A 19,646-nucleotide genomic window follows, 5' to 3' on the forward strand; every position below is an offset into this window, starting at 1 on the left:
TGGGATTGTAGGCATGAGCCACTGTGGCTGACTGTTTTGTTTTTTTTTTTAAAGAAAAAAAAATGAAAGGAAAAAAAAAATAGAAGCTCCTTCTTACGAAAGATCTTTCTTACAAAAAAATAAATTGCGTGTGTAGCCATAAGTTATATTATCTATGAATTCCAGGTTAAGATAGCAAAGAAGGATTTATAAAATATTTTTAAAAAGAGTGGAGGTGTCCAGTGGAGCTGAGGCCTCTTGTGCAGGACCCACATTAAATGGGAGCGACGGTCCGCACACCACAGCTAGGGTCCCCTTCCCGCCTGAGGGCCGGGCTGGAGGGCGTCAGACAGAAGTTAGGGAAGCCTCTCAGTGCCAGCGAGATGGGGACAGCATGCTAGAAAGCTCTATTCAGGGAAGGACACCTAGCCTGGAAGGGGCAGACTCTGAGGGGCAGGGACACATCAGAGAAACAGTAAAATGGGGCTTCTGTAGCAAAACTGTGTAGGGGCCCAGACTTTGCACCTGCTTCAGAAGCCAGAGCTCCGCTGCTGACTCAGAGACATCGCAGAAGATGGGAAGCGGCCTGCAGAGGATGCCTCCTAGAGCTTCCCTGAGGCTCAGGCAGGGCCAGAGCCACCGTTCTGGGGTGACTGGGACCTGGTAGGAAAACAGCTGCCCTGTGGATCATGGCGACCTTCCTGGCTCCACATTCTGGGCCTGGGGCCATCTGGGGCTCCTTCAGACTAAAGGACTGACATCAGTCCTGCCACAACCAATGCTCGTGTCCCTTCCTGGGGTGACAGGAAGTTGGTGTCGTGTGTGTGTGTGTGTGCGCGCATGCGTGTGCACAGGTGTACATTGTGGCCCTTCCAGGAGGCTACACTCGGAATAAGCTCTGCCTCTCAGGGGGGTGGGGAGCCATCAATGAGAATGTACTGACTTAGTCTGTGTTGCTATAAATGAACACCTGAGGCTGGGGGAATTTATAAACAAGAGAGGTTTGTTGGACTCACAGTTCTGCAGGCTGTGCCAGAGGCATGGAGCCAGCATCTGCTTCTGGCGAGGACCTCAGGAAGCTTCCACTCATGGCAGAAGGAGAAGGGAAGCTGGCGGCCCATGCAGATCCCAGCGTTAGCGGGAGGCAAGAGAGAGGAGGGGAGGCGCCAGGTTCCTTTTAACAATCAATTCTCGGTCAGGTGCAGTGGCTCACACCTGCAGTCCCAGCACTTTGGGAGGCCAAGGCGGGTGGATCGCTTGAGGCCAGAAGTTTGAAACCAGTGTGGACAACATGATGTAAACCTGTCTCTACTAAAAATACAAAAATCAGCCTGGCGTGGTGGTATGCACCTGTAATCCCAGCTATTTGGGAGGCTGAGGCAGGAGAATTGCTTGAACCTGGGAGGGACAGGTGGCAGTGAGCCGAGATCGCGCCACTGTACTCCAGTCTGGGCAACAGAGTGAGGCTCTGTCTCAATTAAAAAAAACAAAACAAAAACAAACAAAAAGCTAAAAACCCCAAAAAACGAAACAAAAAAACCAAACCAAAAAAACCCTTATCAATTCTCCTAGGAACTAACAGTGAAAACTCACTCACTGCCACGAGGAAGGCAGGAAGCCATTCATGAGGGATCCGCTCCCAGGATCCAAACACCTCCCACCAGGACCCACGTCCAACATTAGGATCACATTTCAACAGGAGATTTGGAGAGGACAAATATGACAAACATCAGATTATGATTTCTTGGGGAATTGCACTTCAAATTTATTCAAACTCATCTGAAATAAATGTTGGTTGAACATGATGCGACTGTCACATTGACTTTGCATCACCTCTCCCCAAGCCATTCCATCTCTGCTGGTTATAGGAAATCTCTTACTAGCAGTCGTTTAATTGATTTACTTTATCTTATTTTATTTATTTATTTATTTATTTTGAGACGGAGTCTCGCTCTGTTGCCCAGGCTGGGGTGCAGTGGCCGAATCTCAGCTCACTGCAAGCTCTGCCTCCCAGGTTCACGCCATTCTCCTGCCTCAGCCTCCCGAGTAGCTGGGACTACAGGTGCCCGCCACCTCGCCCAGCTAGTTTTCTTGTATTTTTTTAGTAGAGACGGGGTTTCACTGTGTTAGCCAGGATGGTCTCGATCTCCTGACCTCGTGATCCGCCCGTCTCGGCCTCCCAAAGTGCTGGGATTACAGGCTTGAGTCACCACGCCCGGCCTATCTTATTTTAGTTTTTAGAGATAGAGTCTTGCTGTGTTGCCCAGGCTGGACTCACTGCAGCCTTGAACTCCTAGGCGCAAGTGATCCTCCCACCTCAGTGTCTAGAGTAGGTGAGACCACAGGCACATACCACCCACACCCGGCTAATTTTTAAATTTATTTTTTGTAAGGGGTGGGGATGTCGTAATATTACCCAGGTCAATCTTGAACCCCTGGGCTCAAATGGTCCTCTCACCTTGGCCTCCCGAAGTGCAGGGATTACAGGTGTGAGCCACCCGTGTCCAGCCTAGCTGTCTTTACTTTTGGCTAATGTAGCCTGGTGAACCTTAAGAGACATGTAAGGTGCATAAGGCTCTCGTGGGCTGGGAGCCCTGTGGCATAGGCTCAGCATGGGTTCCTTATACCTCTGTGTGAGTGTGGCAGCTGTCTTCTTACCTAAAACTCTGTTCAGCAAACTCGAAGAGGTTTAGAATCTTGAATTGATCTAAGCCGTTTAGAAAGCTCTTAGGGCTCTTCAGATTACATGTAACAGGCAGCCAGTTCATACTGTGTCAAACATGGAAGTGGAGGGTGAGCTTCAAGCTTAGTTTGATTCTGTGACTGGCTATTTCTTGCTGTTGCTCCCTTCTGCCTTCATCTGATGGGCTTCCTGCAGATGGACAGCCTGGCTGCACCACTTCCCACCTGTCCTCTCGTGGGAGAGACTGTCTGGTTCCTGACAGCTCTGAGACAAACATTACTTTTCAAAAGACTTAACAAGCTGTTATTCATACTCTTCTTATTCAAAGATCAGGTTTTTTATAGCAACACCTAATCTATGAACCAGGACCCATAAACAGTGAGGGAAAATGTCTTTAGAGACAACCAAGAAATCCCAAACCCATCTGTTTCATTTGCAGAGGAAACTCTACAGCTCTTATTCAGGACCTGTTGACTTTAGCTTTTCACAGAATTCCAATGAACTTGGTTACCTGGCTTCCTAGGGCTTGACAGGTGAAAAGCAGCAGGTGAGAAGCTTTTAATAAACAACAGTAACATGAATGACGTCAGACACTATGAAAAGCCTCAAGGATAATTTATCACTTAGGCAACAGAGCCAAGAAAGGAATTCTGGTCGGACACGGTGGCTCACACCTGTAATCCCAGCACTTTCGGAGGCCGAGGCGGGTGGATTACCTGGGGACAGGAGTTCAAGACCAGTCTGGCCAACATGGTGAAATCCTGTCTCTACTAAAAATTAAAAAAAAAAAAGAAAAGAAAAAAATTAGCCAGGCATGGCGGCATGCACTTGTAATCCCAGCTACTTGGGCGACTGAGGCAGAATTGCTTGAACCTGAGAGATGGAGGTTGCAGTGAGTCAAGATTGCGCCCATCACCACACCCAGCTAATTTTTTTGTATTTTTTGTAGAGACAGCATTTCGCTATGTTGTCCAGGCTGGTCTTGAACTTCTGGGCCCAAGTGATCTACCTGCCTCAACCTCCCAAAGTGCTGGGATTATAGGTGTGAGCCAGTGGAGTGGAATGGCACAATCTCAGGTCACTACAACCTCCACCTCCCAGGTTCAAGTGATTCTCCTGCCTCAGCCTCCCAAGTAGCTGGGATTACAGGCATGTACCACCATGCCTGGCTAACTTTTTGTATTTTTAGTAGAGATGGGGTTTCACCATGTTGGCCAGGCTGGTCTCGAACTCCTGACCTTAGGTGATCCACCCACCTCAGCCTCCTAAACTGCTGGGATTACAGGTGTGAGCCACTGCGCTCACCTGGACAGCAATTCTTAAAGTGTTAAATGAATGAGCATGCAGCATTAATGATGACTGAGGGGGGTGTGTGTGTAACACTCATACAGCAAGAGTGAACTCAAAGACAGGCAAATATAGCAAACATTTTAGGGAGAATTTATACTAAATTGTTACCAACGATTACATTATTATATGATAACTATTATTAGAGAGATGTCTGATTAAACCTTTTTTTTTTTTTGCTGGGCACCATGGCTCATGCCTGTAGTCTCAGCACTTTAGGAGGCCAAGGTGGGCAGATTGCTTAAGCCCAGAAGTTCAAGATCAGCTTGGGCAACAGAACCAGACCTTGTCTCTACTAAAAATAAGGCTGCAGTGAGCCAGGACTGCATCTTTGCACTCCAGCCTCGGTGACAGAGCGAGACTCGACAAACAAACCAACAAACACAAAAACCAAACCAGAAAAACAAAAAACCCACCTTTTTTCATTTAAACTTTTCTCTATTTTCTATAATAATTATATTTTACTTCCCTCCGTCCCTCCCCGCTTTTCTTCATTATCATCCTAGATGCCCAGCACATCATAAGAGCTTAAGACACATTAATTGATTGAATCTGGGAAATGATTCAGGCTGTAAGTATTTTTGGCCATGATTAGCATTATGCCCTTTATCTGGGAAACCTTAGTGTTCTTTTTTTTTTTCTTTTTTTTTTTCTTTTTCTTTTTGAGACAAAGTCTTGCTCTGTCGCCCAGGCTGGAGTGCAGTGGTGCGATCTTGGCTCATGGCAATCTCTGCCTCCTGGGTTCAAGTGATTCTCCTGCCTCAGCCTCCTGAGTAGAGTAGCTGGGATTACAGGAGTGCACCACCACACCCAGCTAATTTTTGTATTTTTAGTAGGGACAGGGTTTCACCATGTTGGCCAGGCTGGTCTCGAACGACTGACCTCAAGTGATCTGCCCACCTCAGCCTCCCAAAGTGCTGGGATTACAGGCATGAGCCACTGTACCTGGTCACCTGAGAGTTCTTTAGAAGTCAACCCATATGAGGCCGGGCGTGATGGATCATGCCTGTAATCCCAGCACTTTGGGAGGCCGAGGCAGGTGGATCACTTGACTTCAGGAGTTTGAGACCAGCCTAGCCAACATGGTGAAACCCCGTCGCTACTAAAAATACAAAAAAAATCAGCTGGGTGTGGTGGCGAACGCCTGTAGTTCCAGCTAGTCGGGAGGCTGAGCCACGAAAATTGCTTGAACCCAGGAGGCGGAGGTTGCAGCGAGCAGAGGTCGCGCCACTGCACTCCAACCTGGGTGACAGAGTGAGACTCTGTGAAAAAAAAAAAAAAAAAAAACCAGAAGTCTACCCATATAAGTCACAATGTGTGGCTACTAGGAAGGAAATATTTAATAGGTACCAGGACTCAGAAGCTTCAGATCTAATAATCCATATGGCCTGTGACCCAGCTGCCTGGGAATAGGCTGTGATGGTTAATTATATGTGTCAATCTGACTGAGCCACAGGGTGCCTACACAGGTGGTTCAACATGATTTCTGGGTATGCATGCCTTCAAGGGTGTTTCTGGGAGACGTTAGCCTTTGAATGGGTGGACTGAGCAAAACAGACCTGCCCTCAGCAGTGCGGTTGAGCACCTTGCAATCTGTTGAAGGCCTGAATGTTAGTGTGAACCCTGGAAATTTGAGTCAGGTCTCAGTTAATTTAGAAAGTTTATTTTGCCAAGATTGAGGAACACGTGCCTGTGACACAGCCTCAGGAAGTCCTGGACACGTGTCCAAGGTGGTCAGTGCACAGCTTGGTTTTATACATTTTAGGGAGACATGAGACATCAATGAATGTATGTAAGAAGTACAGTATGTTTGGCTGGGCGCGGTGGCTCATGCCTGTAAACCCAGCACTTTGGGAGGCCGAGGCGGGCGGATCACGAGGTCAGGAGTTCGAGACCAGCCTGGTCAATATGGTGAAACCCCATCTCTACTAAATGTACAAAAATTGGCATGGTGGCGTGTGCCTGTAGTCCCAGCTACTCAGGAGGCTAAGGCAGAAGAATTGCTTGAACTTGGCAGACAGAGGTTGCAGTGAGCCGAGATTGCACCACTGCACTCTAGCCTGGGTGACAGAGTGAGACTCCATCTCAAAAAAAAAAAAAAAAAAAGGCCGAGACGGGCGGATCACTAGGTCAGAAGATCGAGACCATCCTGGCTAACCCAGTGAAACCCCATCTCTACCAAAAAATACAAAAAACTAGCCAGGCAAGGTGGCGGGCGCCTATAGTCCCAGCTACTCAGGAGGCTGAGGCAGGAGAATGGCGTTAACCCGGGAGGCAGAGCTTGCAGTGAGCTGAGATCCGGCCACTGCACTCCAGCCTGGGCGACAGAGAAAAAAAAAAAAAAAAAGTACACTGGTTCCATCCAGAAAGCTTGAAGCAAGGAGTAGGTTTCTAGGTCATAGGTAGGTGAGAGAAAAATGGTTGCATTCTTTGAGCTTCTGATAAGCCTTTCCAAAGGAGGCAATCAGAATATGCTTCTCAGTGAGCAAAAGGATGACTTTGAATAGAACGGGAGGCAGATTTGTCCTGAGCAGTTACCAGGAGGATCCCCAGTTCCTCCAGCCTGGGCAACATAGAGAGACCCCATCTCTAATAAATAAATAAGAATGAATTAACTCTGCCTGACTGCCTGAGCTGAGATATCCATCTTTTGCCTTCAGTGCTCCTGGTTCTCAGGCCTTCAGACCCAGTCTGGAATCTAGACCACTGGATTTCCTGGTCTCCAGCTTGCAGACAGCAGACAGTGGGAATTCTCAGCCTGTATAACCATGTGAGTCAATGTCTTTTTATTTTTATTTTTTTTGAGATGGAGTTTCACTGTTGTTGCCCAGGCTGGAGGGCAATGGCGCAATCTCAGCTCACTGCAACCTCCACCTCCCAGGTTCAAGCGATTCTTCTGCCTCAGGGTCCTGAGTAGCTGGGATTACAGCGTGCACCACCACGCCCGGCTAATTTTTGTATTTTTAGTAGAGACAGGGTTTCATCATGTTGGTCAGGCTGGTCTTGAACTCCTGACCTCAGGTGATCCATCTGCCTTGGCTTCCCAAAGTGCTAGGATTACAAGCATGAACCACCGTGCCTAGCTCTTAAAATATCTTATTGTAGGCTGGGCATGGTGGCTCACACCTATAATCCCAGCACTTTGGGAGCTGAGGCGGGCAGATCACCTGAGGTCAGGAGTTTGAGATCAGCCAGGCTAACGTGGCAAAACCCTGTCTCTACTAAAAAATACAAAAATTAGCTGGGCGTGGTGGTGCAGACCTGTAGTCCCAGCTACTTGGGAGGCTGAGGCACGAGAATCACTGGAACCTGGGAGAGGGGTGGAGTTGTAGTGAGCTGAGATCACACTACTGCCCTCCAGCCTGGGCAACAGAGAGAGACTCTGTCTCAAAACCAAAACAGAAAGCTATCTATCTGTCTAATCTATCTATATCATCTATCATCTATCATTGTATTGTACTCACCCTTCTTTCATGATGATATGAGATGGTATGATGCCTATGTGATGATAAGTGAGGTGATGACGTAGGCATTGTGATATAGCATTAGGCTCCTGTTGACCTTCTGTATTCCTGAAATCTGTGTAACCATCCCTTTCTTGTAGTAAATAGCTTGGTGTCCCCATTTAAAGGTATCTTTTAAGTCTCTGGATAGGCTCAATGCTTTCTGGTGCAACATATTGCTGTCAATCAGAACACATTTTCTGTTCATGTCTTCCACCAAATTTAATGCTTTTTCCATCTTTTGTTTTGAGACAGGGTGTTTAGCACCCAGGCTGGAGTGCAGTGGCACAATCATGGCTCACTGCAGCCTCCACCTCCTGGGCTAAAGCGATCCTCCCACTTTAGCCTCCTGAATAGCTGGGACTATAGGCACAAGCCATCATGCCCAACTAATTTTTAATTTTTTTGTAGAGATAGGGTCTTACTCTGTTGCCCAGGCTAGTCTTGAACTCCTGGGCTTAAGTGATCCTCCCTCCTCGGCCTCCCAAACTGCTGGGGGTACACGTGTGAGCCACCGCACTCAGCCACCTCTTCCATCTTATCACACACCGTGGCTATAACTTGCAGTTTAAAGTACAGCAGCAGGCCAGGCATGGTGGTTCACACCTGAAATCTCAGCACTTCGGGAGGCTGAGGTAGGCAGATCACTTGAGGTCAGGAGTTTGAGACCAGCGTGGCCAACATGGCAAAACCCCATCTCTACAAAAAATGCAAAAATTAGCCCGGTGGGCAGCGCATGCCTGCAGTCCCAGCTACTCGGGAGGCTGAGGCATGATAATTGCTTGAACCCAGGAGGCAGAGGTTGCAGTGAGCTGAGATTAGGCCACTGCACTCCAGCCTGGGCGACAGATAATGTGTCCAAAAAAAAAAAAAAAAAAAAAAGCAACGGCAAAACTGGAGCAAAGTTTTTCTTCATAATTTTATGGATGCAAAGTTCATTTTTATGTTGATCTCAGCAACCTCAGATGTGACTTTTCTTTGTTTTTTTTGAGATGGAGTTTTGCTCTTATTGCCCAGGCTGGAGTGCAATGGTATGATCTTGGCTCACTGCAACCTGTGCCTCCCGGGTTCAAGCAATTCTCCTACCTCAGTCTCCCCAGTAGCTGGGATTACAGGCATGTGCCACTACACCTGGCTAATTTTGTATTTTTAATAGAGACGAGGTTTCTCCATGTTGGTCAGGCTGGTCTCGAACTCCCGACCTCAGGTGATCCACCTGCCTCGGCCTCCCAAAGTGCTGGGATTGCAGGTGTGAGCCACCGTGCCCAGCCAGATGTGACTTTTGTTTCCTTAAAAGGTTGAGAACTTTAACTTTTCACTTAAAGGAAGCACTTTATGGCTTCTCTTAGGCATACCCGACTTGCCACATCACTACTCTTGCACTTTGGGGCCATTATTAAATAAGGGTTTCTTGAACACAAGCATTGCAATACCCCGACAGTTGGTCTGATAACTGAGATGGCTACTAAGTGGTTAACTGGTGGGCAGCATATATAGCGTGGATTTGCTGGGCAAAGGATGATTCGCAGCCCGGGTGAGATGGCAAATGATCTCATCATGCTTCTCAGAACAGCATCAAACTTAAAATGGTTTACTTCGGGAATTTTGTATTTAATATTTTCAGACCTGGGTTGACTGTGGGTAACTGAAACCTAGATGGTATAGCCTACTACACACCTAGGCTACATGCATGGTACAGCCTATGGCTCCTAGGCTGCAAACCTGTACAGCATGTGACTGAACTGAATACTGTAGGCAACTATAACACAAGGATAAGTATATGTGTATTTAAAAATAGAGAAGATTGGATAAAAATAGGGTTATAACTCCATGGGGCCACTGTCATAGATGTGGTCTGTTGTTGACTGAAATACCACATGGTATGTACCTCTATCTTCTATCAGGTCTGTTTCTCTGGAGAACCCTGACAATACAGGCTGGAAACAGGTAGATAACAGTTTTCTTTCTTTTTTCTGTGTCAGACAGGTAATATGCCGACATTGTAACAATGCTTCAGGATGGCACATCTCACACCTGTGTGTGAACACCTAATCGTCATGCTTATGAACTACAAAAGGAGCTGATAACAGTTTTGTCAGTTCTGTTTTTTTGCCTCATCCCATTTCACCAGTATGGCACTCTGCAAAGTGCAGCAACTCAAAAGTTCCTATTTCTACAAATTAAATAAAAACACAATTAAATTTTAGTAGGTGCTAAAACTTGGTTTTGAAATTTTATTAAAAAAATATATTTGCAAACATATAAAATTTAGGATGAAAAACGCTCATTTTAAAACATGTAATAACTTAATATTTGCAAACATACAGAGATGGTATAAAATCCATACCATTAAAAATGTTAATGATACAGTATTGCGCTCATGGAACAAAAACCTTGCTGTAATTCCAGAGCTTCTCGTCCCCACATTTCAGGGAGCTGAGAATCTGGTACAATGAAAGTCATGAGAGCCACATGGCCAAAGCAGTAATACAGAATAAAAAACCATTTAGAACACATATTTTAAAAACATGTTTCTTAAGGAATCACACGGATAAAAAGGAAACACAATTCTGCATTTTCCCCACTTTGAATGATATTGCATGTTAGCATTTTAAATGAAGGTGTCAAATACAAAACAGAGGGAATCACTGCACACATCTGCTAAATTTGCTGAAAAACTGGCTCCTCGAGGCCCTGGTCCACTCGGAAATGTTCTCAAGCACAGCTGTAAAAAAGCCTAGTGTAAGCTGCTTGACTGTGCTCAGATCTTAGCATTTGAGAGACTTGAAAACAGAGAGCACTATTGGTTCCAGAAGGTACACTGAACGCAACTGAAGAAAACCGAAGGGAGGCAAGAAAGAAACACGTGCTCTGCAGCAAATGTGCAGCCAGGATGCAGGATGCGCACCCCGTGATTCCTCAGTTCTCCTCACTCACACGGGCTGAGCCCACTCGTGCCTGTGCCACCTCTCACTCCTCTCAGAGTTACAGTATGATGGCTGATTTTGTTTTTTGAGCAGTTAGGCACCTTCAATTTCATGTTGCATTATTAGTAATACAATGGCAGTTAGGGGCCTCTACTACAGAAATGAGAAAATTTCAAACTACATTCTTTGGGGGAGGAGAGTAATAAAGCTGCATGGTTTAAAAATTACCTAGTAGTGGATGATAGGGTTTATATAATTTCTACAAGAAAACATAAGCCAGGAAAAGAACAAATGCTTGACATGCAAAATCTGGTTAGACATATACTAAACTAAGCTTGTGTGTCCCCCTGTAGATAGGGGCCCAGCTTGACTTTTTTTTTTTCTTTTTCTTTGTTTTTGAAATGGAGTCTCGCTCTGTCGCCCAGGCTGGAGTGCAGTCGCTCGGACTCGGCTCACTGCAACCTCTGCCTCCCGGGTTCAAGTGATTCTCCTGCCTCAGCCTCCTGAGTAGCTGGGATTACAGGCGTGCGCCACCACGCCCGGCTAATTTTTGTATTTTTAGTAGAGACAAGGTTTCACCACGTTGGTCAGGCTAGGACTTGGGTTCTTAATAAAATACCACTCTCTGTGATGGCTACATCTAAGCCTCTGAAGGTGAGCTGTGGACATATCACATGTGGACAGCATGAAATGCTTCTGACACTGAGAGTCACTTGCAAAACTTGAATTCAAAGTCAAGCAGGCCAAATCTCACACCTTTTGAATCCCAGGAGGGACACAATGAAGAAGAGCTTCTGCCTTAAGGGAACAAGGCTGTCTGGGAGGTGTGAGAGTCCATTAAAAGACAACACATTAACTACAACAAAAAGAAGAGCAGTACCACCCACCAGTGGTGCCCCAGACACACCTCTCCTCCAAGCTCCGGGCTGCTCATCTTGGAGCCCACACTCAGACCCTGGGGGTGGGGGTGGGCACAAAAATGGACAGAGTGGTCTAAATGCAGGTCTCCTGGGGTTCTGCGAAATTTAGCCAGAAGCATCTCCATCTCGGTGTCCATTTCGATTCAACTAAGCTTCCAGTAAAGACACTGCAGCAATGTAAACATGCAACCTAAGCTAGCATGAGGTTCTAGATAGTAAGCCTGAACTAGGAATAAGGCAACTGAACTGTGACTTTCGGGCCAGGGTCATCCAACTGCAATTATCCAGGCTTGGCCTGGCTTCTCTAGAGATTCATTCTGGCCTGAACTTCCTGGTAATCATGACATGAACTTCTGGCTTCTGAATTTTAAGTAAATGCTTTGAATATATAAATTTGGGAGGTGAAACAGGTTTACCCTTTTCAAATCTTCATGACTTGGGCACTTAAGTTTACTTTCACACTAAGGAAGCCTTATCATAGATTCTCTTTACTGTCTATCATATCCATTCCTAGCATTAAAGGTGAAAATTAATATGATCACAGACTCTCTTTAGGATATCCTCTCTTAACTCTCTCATAATATTACATACTCAAAAGCATAATTTCAATTCAAGAATCCCTTGATTCGTCTGTTCATCAAAGCCCACTGAGACCACATTTGGGGTGCAATCACACCTACTGGTGCGTCCACTTTATGGAAGTCACGTGGCTCCCTGGACACCATCTCTCGGTGTCAGCAACACTCTGTATCCTACTATAGCTTTCTCGTTCCCAGATGATGCATAAGCAATTCATTTTTGGTTGCTTAATTTACACACTATCTGTGAAAACAAACTATTCATAATTGAGCATGAAAACTTATAAGCTTCCCTGAATTCTGCACAATTCACACATAATTAGGTAGACAGCAATAGAAGACACTAAAATGAGAAGCAGAAACCCTGTCCAGGAAGCATGTTTAGATCAACAAAAGCCAATCATTCTTTATGCTAAAAACTAAGACCAAACTAAAACAAGTATGTAATTCACAAGTAATTTTCTAGAATTTTAGCTAGAAAAAAATAATCTATGGACTTATGATTGAGTTACCATTAAAGCTTAAATGATTGTTCCCAAGGAACCATCATATCTGTCAGCATTATTCACAGCTAATCCTTATGCTAGCTGGTTGAGCCAATTGGGTTTTTACCCCATCATTAAATAGTGCTCATAAAAAGTAAGCAGTGCATCTTAATTGGTTAAATACTACAAAATGACCTGTATCATAGAAACAAAGACACTTTCATTCAAAGAATATCTTAAAATTACTATTGCTGAAATAAATCAAAATCTACATTAAAATATTACTATACACCATTACATGCTATAAAAGAATAAATAGAAATCATGGCAGATCAATAGCAGCATAACAAAGCTTCTTTACATATTTTCACACTTTGGGCTGGGAAAGTACTCACAGCCTAGGAATACATTGGTAGAGTTCGGAATCACATTTTCTTTTAACTCCATAATTCTACAACAAAATAAGGGCAGTGTGAATAACAGCTCCCTTTTCTGCATAGCTTTAAAACTATTCTCAGTACACTCAAGGAAAGGAACCAGGATGGCTTTGTCAGATTGGTCCACAGGTCCTTTTGTCAAAGTGTTAAGGAAAACAATCAACAATGACAGAAAAGGAAAATAAGGCTGTGCTTCACACACAAACTTAGCATTTTCAGAACCATTGGAGAGTTCAACCTAAAATGAAGATCTGATAGGATGTGGGCATTCCCAGTTCCAGCCTTCCTTCAAAGGTGTGACGTGCCTGTGTCCACACCACCAGAGCCTGACAGTGCCCTATTCAAACGGTAATGCTGCACTGGGGGCCTGCTGCGGGGCAGGACTGGGGCACTTAAAAACAAAACACTATTAAGAAATTTCACAACTTTTAAGGCCCAAATGGGGCATTCATATAAAATACATTTCACTTGAGGAAATCATTCCCAATTTGCCGGCTTAAATTCTGGTCCTAAAAGCTCGAAGCTACTTTGCAGAGTTGCCTTCTACTCTGTTTAGAACTTGACTGTCAGCCCAAAGCCTGTTTCTATGGGGTAGGCTGGGGCAAGCGGTGGGGGCCAGGCTGAACTTCTGCTGTGAGGCTGGTGACTACTCCTCTGTAAGTCCTTGAAAGTGAAAGCGAGCTGAGAATCAGATTCCTTATTCCACAGCCTTGCTCCTAGCTGATGAAAACACCCACATAACTTAACACAATGATTTTTTTTTTTGTCAAAACAAAGGTCTGCTGGTGATGCTTCACAGTGAAACCTCCATTATCACTGAGAATGTCACTTGGAAAACATTCTTAAGAAATGAGTCTCTTTCTCATAGGCTCAATTTCAGGATTCTCAAACTCGATGTTCTGCTCAGAAGTTTCCATGATGAAGCCTATTTGTCTCTGAGGTTAGCACTCTGCCTTTAGACTTACTCTGCTCCAGTCATAGGTTGTGGTTGTCTTTGTTCTTGGTCAGCACCTGCAAGTAGACTTCATGAAGTGTACTGAGGAAGCTGGAATCATTCTAGAAGAGATGGGAAAGGTTAAGGATACGAATGCCACATTTACCTCAACAGATTTTACTTCCTTGGTAACAGCTTAGGAAAAAAAATTGTATAAATGATTTGTATAACTGATAATCCCACCATCCAGAGACAATCATGATTAATATATTGAGTTCGCGCAGATATTTCTCCACCAGGACGGTATGCTTGAAAAAAGAGAAACAGTACTCCCAGTCTGTTTTTTTTTTTTGCCCGCCCCAGTCTCCCAAAGTGCTGGGATTACAGGTGTGAGCCACTTTGCCCGGCCTCCGAGCTAGTCTTTTGAATTTACTTTATGAACTGATTCTGTAGGAGGAATGTATACAATTTCTTTTATTAAGTAATGAAAAATCAAAGATAAAATTGGTATCCTACATACCTTTATGAGATGTATTAACGTATCCTGGAGCTGAGACTTGCTGAGAATAATGGAAGGCTTTCTCTGACTTTCTGGCGTTCCAATAGTTAGAGGAGAAGGAGAGCTGGCTTTCCTCTCAAGATCTGAAGACCTTGTAACTGTCTGCTGGAAAACACTTGGGGCCAGCAGGACTGAAGACACTGCAGTAGTCGTTGCAGTAACCAGTGGGGCGCCTGCAACCTGGAGAGGAACAATGGTCATTTTGTACCAAAGTGCAGAAGCCAGTAGCCAGGCCCAGAATAAGGAGCATGTGGAAACAGGCACAAGCAGCAGAAGAGTGAAGCCCAGAGACAGACTGTTTCGGGTTCAGGTAAACATTCAGTAGGAGCATTTGAACATCTAGCATCTGGTTATAAACTTCCGTGAGCTAAGGGATGACGAGCCCATTTATATAAGAACGTCCTAGAATCGTTACGGGAAGCCAAGTCCAACTGCCACAGAAGGTAAGAGAAATAACAGTATAGAATGCACAGTAAGAAAAATCCTATGATAAATTCAAAATGTAAAGGCTTTTTGGGAGGGGAGTTGGGGAAATGACTGAAAGAGGACATGAGGGAACTTTCTGGAGTGACAGAATGTTACATATGATTGGGTTGCCTAAGGGATAATACATACATGTGTCAAAAACTCATTTAAAAATCTGTGTTGTTTGGCTGGGCGCAGTGGCTCATGCCTGTAATCCCAGCACTTTGGGAGGCCGAGGTGGGGTTCGAGACCAGCCTGGCCAACATGGTGAAACCCCATCTGTACTAAAAATACAAAAATTAGCCGGGCGTGGTGGTGCACGCCTGTAATCCCAGCTACTCGGGAGGCTGAGGCATGAGAATCGCTTGAACCCAGGAGGTGGAGGTTGCAGTGAGCCAAGACTGCACCCATTGCACTCCAGCCTGGGTGACAGAGCAAGACTCTGTCTCCAAAAAAAGAAAAAGAAAAAAAAAAAATCTGCATTTTTTTTTTTTTTTTTTTTTTTAAGGCAGGGTCTCACTCTGTCACCCAGGTGGGAGTGCAGTGGTGCAGTTACCACTCACTGCAGCTTCAATTTCCTGGGCTCAAGCAATCCTCCCCTCATTTTTGATTTTTTTGTAAGAGATGAGGTCTCACTATGTTATCCAGGCTGGTCTTGAACTCCTGGGCTTAAGTGATCCTTCCACCTAGGCCTCCCAAAGTGCTGGGATTACAGGTGTGAACCACCATGCCTGGACTCTAAAAATCTGCATTTCAGTGTATGTAAATCATACTGCAATAAAAAAGAATTTAAAAATCTAGTTATGACTGGGAGCGGTGGCTCATGCCTGTAATCCTAGCACTTTGGGAGGCCTATGTGGGAGGATCACTTGAGGTCAGGAGTTCAAGACCAGCCTGGCCAACATGGTGAAACCCCGTCTCTACTAAAAAGACAAAAACATAGTAGAGTGTGGTGATGGGCGCCTGTAATCCCAGCTACTTGGGACGCTGAAGCAGAAGAATGGTTTGAACCCAGAAGGTGGAGGTTGCAGTGAGCTGTACTCTGGGCGGCAAAGCAAGACTCCATTTCAAAAAAAAAAAAAAAAAAAACCAACCAAAAACAAAAACAAAAACTCCAAATCCAGTTATGTTCAATCTATTTTTTTATACCATTATAGAAAGCAATGAGAAAATTTCTTAAAAATAAAGCTAACATCTACCTCTCTCCTCCATTTAGATGTGCTTCTAGGCTAATTCCAGCTAATTATCTGAATATATTAAACCAGTAATCGCCGGGCGCGGTGGCTCAAGCCTGTAATCCCAGCACTTTGGGAGGCCGAGACAGGCGGATCACGAGGTCAAGAGATCGAGACCATCCTGGCTAACATGGTGAAACCCCGTCTCTACTAAAAAATACAAAAAAAACTAGCTGGGCGTGGTGGCGGGCACCTGTAGTCCCAGCTACTCGGGAGGCTGAGGCAGGAGAATGGCGTAAACCCGGGAGGCGGAGCTTGCAGTGAGCTGAGGCAGGAGAATGGCGTAAACCCGGGAGGCGGAGCTTGCAGTGAGCTGAGATCCGGCCACTGCACTCCAGCCTGGGAGACAGAGCGAGACTCCGTCTCACACACACACAAAAAAAACCAAAAAAACCAAAAAAACCAGTAATCATCAGTATTTTCAGTATCCTCAGATCTGATACAATCAACAGACATCTACATTTCTTTCTCTTACATGTTACTTTCTCATTTACAAAGAGCACAGAGCTGGCCAGTTTCAAGGGTATGGTTTTTGGCATCTGAGCTATTTACCCTTTCTTTATTTTTGGTGCAAAAGCAGGCCGAGAGCTCCTGCAGATAGATCACCATGCAGAAGGACAAGACACACAGAAAAGAGGCTCGTTTCCAAGAACAGTCAGGAGCTGGCTCCCATTTAAACTCCAAGATATAAGACCAATCAGAAGCTGGTTCCCATTTAAACTCCAAGACTCAAGGAGGGCACAAAGGCTCAAAGGAAAACAGAAATGACTTTAGGGAGCTAAAAAAACCTGTGTGCATTGCAAGGTTAGTGGGTGATGTAGAGTAGGGACAACAAAAAACGAAGCAAGGGAGGACAAACGGGACAGAACACACAGGCCTGGGAGGCTTTGTTCTCAGAGCAATGGGAAATGAGAGGACTGTAGCAGGATAGTGGCTCTGCCACCTGGGACATCACAGCTCCTCCAGGGCAATATTTCCTACTTATAAGCCAGGTTACCACACTCTTAGCAGTCACCCGTTCACAAATACTGAGTAAGGGCCCACCATGCCCTCTACACACACAGTCAGGGAAGATATCCATGCAGATGCCTCAAGATCCACAGAGGCCACAGTAATGGACTCTGCCAGGACGGGGGTGGGAGGTGCCTGGCCTAGGAAAGGCATCTAAGATGGGCTGGGCTCCATAGCTAACTCTTTTCACTAAGCTGACAACCTTGTACTTCACATCCAGCAGAAGAACTTAAAAATACATAATGTATCCTTTAGAAAGAGGGAGTCCTGGCTGGTCCAAAGGTAGTGAGTTAGCTCAACTGATTGTTCACAGTCAGTTACAGATCAAATTCCTTGTTCTACTCTTTCTACCTTCTCACTATAGCACCAGACTAGTCTAAAAAAAAAAAAAAAAAAAAAAAAAAAAAAAGAAAGAAAGAAAAAGCAAGTCCTTACCGGGATGGCACTGGATAACACCTTAGGCTGGACAAATACTTCAGGATCCTGGTTCTGCTGCATAGACTGAAACGTTTATGAAGAAAAGATAGATAGATATAAGAAGTTTCAATTAAGAAGACTTCCTAGTCTTAATTGAAGACTTTCCCAGTGGAAAATCTAGGTTAGTAATAGAAAATGGTTCAGATATTAACTAGTTCCTAGATTCCCAAGGGAAGAGTCTGACAGAAACTTTCAACTATGCAGCCAACAATTCAACTGCATGAGAGCTCTGCGACAGCCTCTCCTCTTTAGTTCCGGAGAGAAGGGGTGTGTGCAGAGCCTTTCAGGTATCTTTAAAGAAAAGCCTGAGACCTGTATCCCTTCTAAGAGCCAAGGACAGCCCAGGAATATACATAATTTTTAATTTTTGTGGGTACATAGGTGTACATATTTATGAGGTATATGAAATGTTTTAATATAGGCATGTAATACATAATAATCACATCATGGAAAATGGGGTATCCATCCCCTCACAAATTTTTCCTTTGTGTTACAATCTAATTATACTCTTTTCATTATTTTAAAATATATACTTAAATTATTGACTATAATCACCCTGTTGTGTTATTAAATACTAGGTCTTATTCATTCTATTTTTTTTTTTATGCATTCACCATCCCCACCTCCCCCTACCTTCCTAGCCTCTGGTAACCATCCTTCTATTCTCTATCTCCATGAGTTCAAATAAAGTGAGAACATGTGATGTCTGTCCTGCAGCCTGGGCATATTTTTGCTGTTGAGTCTGTAGAGATAGAGATGAGAGATCTAGGCAGCATGGCACCTCTTGATAAGGTGATGTAAATGTGGACAGTTGAAAAAAATCAGCTTTATTTGACCTCATACCTTCAAGTCTAGGATGCTCTTATGGCACCTCTAGGGTACTTGGCACAAGGCAGGCACTCTAGGAGAGTGCTGTGGGAGATAGGAAGGGAGTTAAGCTTTGGAATAATTTGGTCCTGAGTCAAATGAGGACTCCTGGAAATGCTGGGCAAAAGCAAAACAAACATACAACCTCTGCTAAAGTGCATATCCAGATAGGAAAATAAATTACTTGGTTGTTCATGATAGGGCTTCTTACCTCAGCTGTCTCCTAGCCCGACATACTTTAAAGGGACAACTCTTCAAAACTGTCAGTGTCATGACAGTTAAAACCAAGGTCTGTAGTTTCATCCCATCCAGTTATAGTTACCCACCATGCCCACCCCCACCCTCCTGCCATTACCTGAAGGGGAGCAAGCACCATGTTGCTCAGGGAGGCTGAGGCTGCCGCTCTCGCTGCTGCTGTCTTAGAGGAAGGCTCTATGAAGCTCTCAGGTGTGGCCAGCTGACCAGCTGCCGGAGAAAAGCTGGCTACCATTGCACCTTTCCCAAGTGGTTGTGTCTGTATTTGGTCATGCTGTGGGGTCAACCTGAGTTTCTGGAGAAGATCAACGCTTGGGAGGGATGTGCCAGCTGTGTTTGCCACGTTCAATGGGGCCCGGAAGGGGCTCTGGCTGGCAATCAGACCGGCATGGCTTAGCTCAGGGACTGGCTGATTCAGGAGTGGAGACCTCTGTCTAGGCGTGGTCTTCACTGCCTGCATCACGGTGCTGTTTCGAGGTAAGCTGGGGGGAACCTGTGTAGTAGGAGCTTCAGATGGCAGAGTGGGACTGAGAACGGGACTCAACGGGATTGTGTAGGTTGGGGCATGCTTTTCATTGGACTGTGTGATGGAGGCTGGAGTGATTAGCACCGGGGTGGTGATTTCAGGCTGGACTGAGTGGTGGGCAGCAGAAGGGACACCCAGGGTTTCTGATTGAGGGGCTCCTCCTGACTGCTCAAAGGGAAATGGTAGGAATGAATTGGGCTCTTTCTGGGAGGCATCTCCTGGCAACCTCTCCACTTCTTCTGAATCCAGACTCACAACCGCTGGCTGTTCCTTTGGCAAAGAGGTTCCAAATAACTCTTCTACCGTCAGATGCTTGTGTCCAGATGGAGCAGACTGAAAAACAAATGAAACCACCCAGTGAAAGAGGTCTCTTATAAAACAGCATAACCAAACTTCTTTTCCAGAAGTCAAAGATTGTACAGAATCAAGGATGGATGGAGTATAAAAATAAGGAATGG

General features: G+C 45.1%; 2 protein-coding genes and 1 non-coding gene across 3 annotated transcripts in view; all 3 read right to left on the reverse strand.

Moving 5' to 3' along the window:
* The window catches only part of TKT (transketolase), a 643,634-nt gene that overhangs the window by 49,316 nt on the left and 574,672 nt on the right, over window positions 1-19,646 (reverse strand). The window lies entirely within an intron of this gene.
* Window positions 9,489-9,592, reverse strand: LOC126949550 (small nucleolar RNA U13). Its single transcript, XR_007723827.1, has one exon. It is a non-coding gene; the product is annotated as a small nucleolar RNA U13 (small nucleolar RNA).
* DCP1A (decapping mRNA 1A) overlaps window positions 9,719-19,646 on the reverse strand; it is a 60,412-nt gene continuing 50,484 nt past the window's right edge. The window contains exons 7-10 of the mRNA XM_050781094.1: window positions 18,763-19,521; window positions 17,499-17,564; window positions 14,314-14,532; window positions 9,719-13,915 (exon numbers count right to left, since the gene is read on the reverse strand). Coding sequence (XP_050637051.1) covers window positions 13,835-13,915; window positions 14,314-14,532; window positions 17,499-17,564; window positions 18,763-19,521 — 1,125 coding nt within the window. The 3' untranslated portion in view covers window positions 9,719-13,834. The remainder of the gene's footprint in view (window positions 13,916-14,313; window positions 14,533-17,498; window positions 17,565-18,762; window positions 19,522-19,646) is intronic.

Source organism: Macaca thibetana, chromosome 2 (genome assembly GCF_024542745.1).
Source record: "Macaca thibetana thibetana isolate TM-01 chromosome 2, ASM2454274v1, whole genome shotgun sequence".
In the NCBI taxonomy this organism is placed as follows: domain Eukaryota; kingdom Metazoa; phylum Chordata; class Mammalia; order Primates; family Cercopithecidae; genus Macaca; species Macaca thibetana.